Source organism: Suricata suricatta, chromosome 13, assembly GCF_006229205.1.
Source record: "Suricata suricatta isolate VVHF042 chromosome 13, meerkat_22Aug2017_6uvM2_HiC, whole genome shotgun sequence".
Lineage (NCBI taxonomy): Eukaryota > Metazoa > Chordata > Mammalia > Carnivora > Herpestidae > Suricata > Suricata suricatta.
Genome location: NC_043712.1, coordinates 5714268 through 5720375, shown reverse-complemented (window position 1 = coordinate 5720375; position 6108 = coordinate 5714268). Strand labels below are relative to the sequence as shown.

At 52.5% G+C, this 6108-nt stretch overlaps 2 protein-coding genes across 2 annotated transcripts in view; both read right to left on the bottom strand.

Moving 5' to 3' along the window:
* LOC115276945 (torsin-1A) overlaps positions 1-6108 on the bottom strand; it is a 27481-nt gene that overhangs the window by 6668 nt on the left and 14705 nt on the right. The window lies entirely within an intron of this gene.
* The window catches only part of C13H9orf78 (chromosome 13 C9orf78 homolog), a 7499-nt gene continuing 2738 nt past the window's right edge, over positions 1348-6108 (bottom strand). Inside the window, exons 5-8 of the mRNA XM_029920034.1 lie at positions 5393-5698; positions 4050-4186; positions 3851-3949; positions 1348-2012 (exon numbers count right to left, since the gene is read on the bottom strand). Coding sequence (XP_029775894.1) covers positions 1921-2012; positions 3851-3949; positions 4050-4186; positions 5393-5698 — 634 coding nt within the window. The 3' untranslated portion in view covers positions 1348-1920. The remainder of the gene's footprint in view (positions 2013-3850; positions 3950-4049; positions 4187-5392; positions 5699-6108) is intronic.

Here is a 6108-nt window from a genome sequence, read left to right as displayed (position 1 = left end):
GCCTGCCCCGGACCGGCGCCGCTGCCAGGCCGCGCTTCCGGTTCCTCCCGGCGCCGGCGCCATCTTTGTGCGGGGCGGGGCTCCGCGCGCCGCCGCGGCCGCCATCTCTGTAAGGGGCGGAGCCCTTCTTGCTTCCGGGAGGTGGACGACGGAGGCCGCTCGAGGCCATGCAAAAAAATAAAATAAAAATATATTGGAGCGCCATATTTTTAGATCCTATGTACCCTCCAACATAATTTCCCGTATTAAGATATTAGTATGGTAACATTTGTTAAAATTAGCGAGCCGGTATTGATACAAACGTGTTTCCTTTGTTTTTACCTAATGCCCTAGACCTGATCTAGGGTCCTGTCCGAGAGCCCGCATTGTATTTAGTTTTCGTGTCTCCTAAGGCTCCTCTTGGCTAAGACTGTGTCTCAAGCTCTCCTTGGTTTTGACGACCTTGACAGTTTGGGGGAGTGCTCGGTGGTCTTCGAGGATGGCTCACTGTGGAGTGTGATGTTTTTCTTGTGACTAGACGGGGCTTATGAGTGTTGCGGAGGAAACTTCACATGGGTAGGGTGCCGCTTCTATGACATATGAAGGATTCATACTGTCAACATGACGGGTGTCCAGGTGGACTTTCACCACCTGGGTGAGGTAGTGTTCCTCAGGCTTCTCCACCCTGAAGTTTCTCCCACTCATTCACGCATTCATTCAAAGGCTGAGGGTTGCCAGTGTGTTGTTATGGACCAGACCCTGGGGATTCAAGAAAAAAAAAGAACCTCAGGTATAGGTGATCCCGGCCTTCAGGGACCATGCATTCAGTGGAGGAAAAAAATAAAAATGAAAACAATCTCAATTTTACAGAGGAGAAAACAGGCTCAGACAGAGAGATCTGTCGGAGGACAGGATGGGCTGTGAGCAGGGCTCAGCGTGGACCCCAGAGCCGAACCCCTCTAGCCACAACACCCGCTCTTGGTCCGCCCCGAAGTCCACCTGCTCTCACCTCAGCAGGTGCACGTGCCTCAGGAAGAGGACGGCATGGGGGCCCGTACTCGAGAGCTGGCAGGCTGAGCCTATTTTTTTTTTAATTTGAGAGAGGGAGAGAGAGGGTCCCAAGCAGGCTCCACACTCAGTGCAGAGCCCAACACAGGGCTTGACCCCACGTGTGACCTTGGGATCACAACCTGAGCAGAGATCCAGAGTCGGATGTCAAACCGACTGAGCCACCCAGGCGCCCCTCCCCTACATCTTTAAACCGAGTGAGAAAATCTCTCAGTAACTGGAGTTTTGCACTTGAGCTGCCGAACCCCGAGGCTCTCAACATTCCCTACGGTTGGTATAAGGAGACAAGATACAGTGTGGTTGGTTTCATTTCATATTTAATACCTAAGTGCTGAAAATCATAGAAATTGTTTTTCTTTCTTAATGAAAAGAAACCGGGAACTTTGTAAGAGTCAGAAAACGCCAGTGTCCCTCGGATCCCGTCCTAGACTTTTCTGCCGTGAGCTGGGCCCCGCTATACGCGGTGAAGGGCGCACTCCTGAACTCCAGGAGTTTGAAAGTACGAGACCCGACTGCACGTGCACTAAATAACAGCACGAACTAAACGGTGTCCTCTCACTCTGCACGCCGCTGTTTCCTCCCGACCCAGGGCAAATATTCAGAGAAAGTCAATGTATTTACAAACAAGACTTTATGATGCTCACACACACAAGAAGAGAATTTGCCCCAAACAGGAAAACTCCACCTTGTCTTGTTGCAAAGGTTACAAACGCCGGTCCCGGGAGGTCCAGCAGGTGAGCACAGGGCCAGCGGAGAGTCTGTCTAGCGAATAAGCGAACTTCTGCCCGCCTCTGTCTGGGAAGCCGCCTGTCCGGGGTCAGGGAGGGCCCGGCGCTATTTACACCCATCCTGCACTTCTCCCTTTGGCCACCCTTAGTAGCGCCTGTTCATCTTCTTGAACTTCTCATAGTGATAGTCATCCGTGGCCTTCTCGTTAGCAGGACGCTTGCGGTTAGGAGGGGACCCTGAGAAGGAAAAGGGGAGAGGCTGTGTGCCGAGCCCGAAGCCAGCGGCAGGTTTCAGCTCTGCCTGCGCTGGACCATGCCGACCTCATTCCCCGCAGGAGCCCCGCTGCCTACCCCGGTGAGCAGGGCCGCAGCAGGGCCTCAGTAACTACTTGTCAGGTGACAGTATGCTGACGTCAGCGTCCACCTGGGTGACGGCAGGTGTTCTGCTTCAGGGAGCGTCTGATCAGGCACAAGGCCTGGTGCTGAATACTTTTAGATGCGACTTGTTTCTAACCCTCGCGGCAATTCCAGCTGGGGGGAGGGGGTGCATACTGCCATCACTGTCCAGAGGGCTTAGGTGACTTCCTCAAGGTCACTCAGAAGGTGAAGGTAGGTTGAGGGTTGAACCCGAGTCTGGTGACTCCAAAGTCCTTGCTTACTAGGTGTGAGTAACACAGAACTCTTTGGCAATTAAAGACTATGCAACCAAGGCGGCACAGAAAAGCATTTCACCAGGAAGAAGGGAGAAAAAGCGGGGTGCCTGGTTGGCTCCATCAGTGGGGTACGCGACTCGTGATCTCCTGGTTGTGAGTCTGAGCCCCACGATGGGTGGAGAAATGATTTAAAATCTTAAAAAAAAAAAAAAAGAAAGAAAGAAAAGGAAGGAAAAGCAAACAGCCTCAGCAAATGTATCATTTCCTTAGGCTCACTCCCTTGTTGATGAAAAACACAGCGCGCTGGTGCCGGCCAGCATGAGGGACGGGCGCACAGCCAGGTGCCGCTGGTGGGGGACGAGTCAGCACCCCACTTCTAGAGGAGTGCTTGGCGGCTTCTTGGCATGGAGCCGAAGGACACGATACAGGCAAAATGGTCAGCACAACAGTGCTTCATGGGGAAAAATGCAAAACCATTCAAGTGTCCAACCAGAGGGACAAGTGTCCAACTAGAGACCACACCATGGTACATGAGAGGGCCACTGAAGAGGAAAATACTATTTGCTGTCACAGACAGGTGTGCAGGGCACGCTACTGAGTAAAGAGCTAGGAGATCCTATTGAATACAGTATATGGTTTTGTATCCATCAGTATATTTTTAATGTTTATTTTTATTTCTGAGAGAGTGAGTGGGGACTGGTCAGAGAGAGAGAGAGGGAGACACAGAATCGAAGCAGCTCCAGTCCCTGAGCTGTCAGCACAGAGCCCAACACAGGGCTCGAACTCACGAACAGTGAGATCGTGTCCTGAGCCCAAGTCAACTGGGCCACCCACGCACCCCTACATATTTTTTTAAAGTCTGAAAGGTGAATCATAAAAATGTTAACGGTGCTCATCTTTGGTGAAATTATGAGTAACTTTGACTTAGTTCTGCCTTTTGAAATATTCTAATTTTTTTAATGTTTTGAAATTTATTTAAAAACATTTTTTTAATGTTTACTTAATTTTGAGAGAGAGTAACAGAGCAGGAGTGGGAGAGGAGCAGAGAGAGAGGGAGACACAGACTCTAAAGCAGGCTCCAGGCTCTGAGCTCGAACCCACGAACCAGAAGATCATGATCTAAGCCGATGCTGGCCGCAACTGAATGAGCCTCCCAGACACCCCTAAATATTCTAATTTTTGAAGTCTTCATTAGCTATTTGATAGCTTGGTATATCGTCACAAGAACCCCTAATGGTAGGTTTTATTACTATCCCCATTTACAGATGAGTAAACTGAGGCTAGGTAAGGGGAAGGCAAGGAACTGTGGTCCAGAACGTGGAGTGGCACCCAGAGGCCTGAGCCCCACCCTGCAGAGCCCACCCCGTCTCCAGGGGCCTCGGTGACTGCTCCGGGCTGCCCTGCGGCCTCCACGGTACTCACGCTCAGGCTCTGGCTTCTCTGTGTCGCCCACTCTCAGGGGTCGGGCTTTGGGCTCTTCTTTGTTTCTCCGAATGGGGGCATTGAGCTCCTCATGATAAACTAGATTGAAAGAGACCAGGGGACACATCAGACAAAATACGAGACTGGTGTGGGGGCAGTCGAACCAACGGAGCAGGGCTCCTTGGCCAGAGCAGCTTACACCGGTTGTGCTGCACGTAATTCACGGCCATGTTGGTGGGCACGAACGATGTCTCGCTGTCCTTCTTCTTGTTCTGCTGCTCTGCCAGCAGACGGGCCTTGGCATCCTCCGTGGAGATGATATTTTTTATTTTAGCGCTGTGGGGAGAAAGGGGCCGTGCCAGGTGTTAAATCCTCCCACCAGTGGGCCTCAGACAGAACCGACGGTCAGGCTGGGAAGCCGCCAGGGCGCGAGGAAATCCTCCGTGGAGCCCAGGGCTCTGCGGTTTCCCAGCCGCCTCAGTCACGCGCTCGTGTGTTCACAGCCATCGGAGATGCAGGACTTACCGCCCTCTTCCTTTCTTGTTTTGTTTTTTTTGATGCTTATTTATTTTGAGGCAGAGAGAGAGGGCATGCCGGTGGGGGAGGGGGAGAGAGAATCCCAAGCAGGCTCCGCGCTGTCAGCAGAGTCTGACGTGGACCCCACGGCCCTGGGATCATGACCTGAGCCGAAATCAAGAGTCGGGATGCTTAGCCACCTGAGCCACCCAGGCGCCCCTTACTGTCCTCTTCTGATCAGGAGGAAGCTGAGCCTCGGAGGACAAAAAACTACCGAAGGCCTGAAGCTCATGCCAGAGAAGAGGTGAGAACCAGGAGCCTCCCAACTTTCTCCTCCACCCAAAGAGGACTCTGACTATCCTGCTTCTTCTGTGACAGTCCTGTTCTAGAGCAGCTGTTCTGCAGAAATGAAAAGGAGGGGCGCCTGGGTGGCTCAGTCGGTTAAGCCTCCGGCTTCGGCTCAGGTCAGATCTCACGTTCGTGGGTTCGAGCCCCGCGTCAGGCTCTGTGCTGACAGCTAGCTCAGAGCCTGGAGCCTGCTTCCGGTTCTGTGTCTCCCTCTCTCTGCCCCTCCCTCTCTCATACTGTCTCAATATTTATCAAAAATAAATAAAACATTAAAAAAAATTAAAAAAAGAAAAAATGAAAAGGAGGCTCCTGGGACAGGTGAGCCTTTGACATGGCACCTGCTAGAAGAAAACAGAACAGCAGATAAGCTGTGAACAAAGACAAAATAAAACTAAACACCTGCGTACGAAGAGCCCTCACACCTGTACCTGAGACCGACCTGAGGCGCGGGTTTCTTGATTATACTCAATAACCAAAACAGACCTTCTCTGGGTCTCCCTAGCACCGCGGGCCCGTCCTTCAGACCCTCTGGGCACACACACCTCCGCCAACCCGAGGAAAGAGAGCTATTTGTGGGTTTCCAAGGAGACAGGTAAGAAGGAGCCCCCTCGGCCGCAGAGCAGAGCGCTCCTCCGCGGGCCCGGGGCGGGAGAGGCCGGACCGCGGCCCAAAACCTACTCGATGCCGAGGTCCACCTCGGGGATGCCGCTCAGCATCTGGTTGGAAAGCATCTCTTCCGTCTTCTTGGCAGAGGAGACGCGGATGTTTTCTGGAAGCTCGTAAAGGCAGTCCTCTGCGCTCTTCGGCTTGACTTTCTGCTCCTCGTGCTCCACGATCCCTTTCCTCTTCTTGAGCTCCGTCTCGATGTACTTCATCCTGAAACGAGAAACCCACCAGAACTCAGGAGAGGCAGGAAGCTCACAAAGCCCGTCTTTAGAGTGAGGGGCCCCCAACAGCGGCCCACAGAGCAGTGGTGGTCTGTGAAGTGTCCGTCAGTCCGTGGGAAAATAAAGATAAAAATTTTTTCACCATAAGGAACTTTTTTTGTTTTGTTTTTTGTTTAAGTTTTTATTTATTTTTGAGAGAGAGACCGCATGAGCAGGGGAGGGTCAGAGAGAGAGGGAGACCCAGAATCTGAAGACAGGCTCTGGGCTGAGCTAGCTGTCAGCACAGAGCCCGACACGGGGCTCGAACCCATGAACCGTGAGATCATGACCTGAGCCGAAGTCAGACACTCAACCGACTGAGCCCCCCAGGCGCCCCGAAACTTTTTGTGACTTAAAGCGCCAACTACTGTTGTGAGGCTGCGTCCCCCAGCCTGTCGCTGTTGACGTACGTAAGGTTTGCTGAAAACGGAAGGGTGGTGCACGTGGTGGTCATTTGCTTAACGGCCT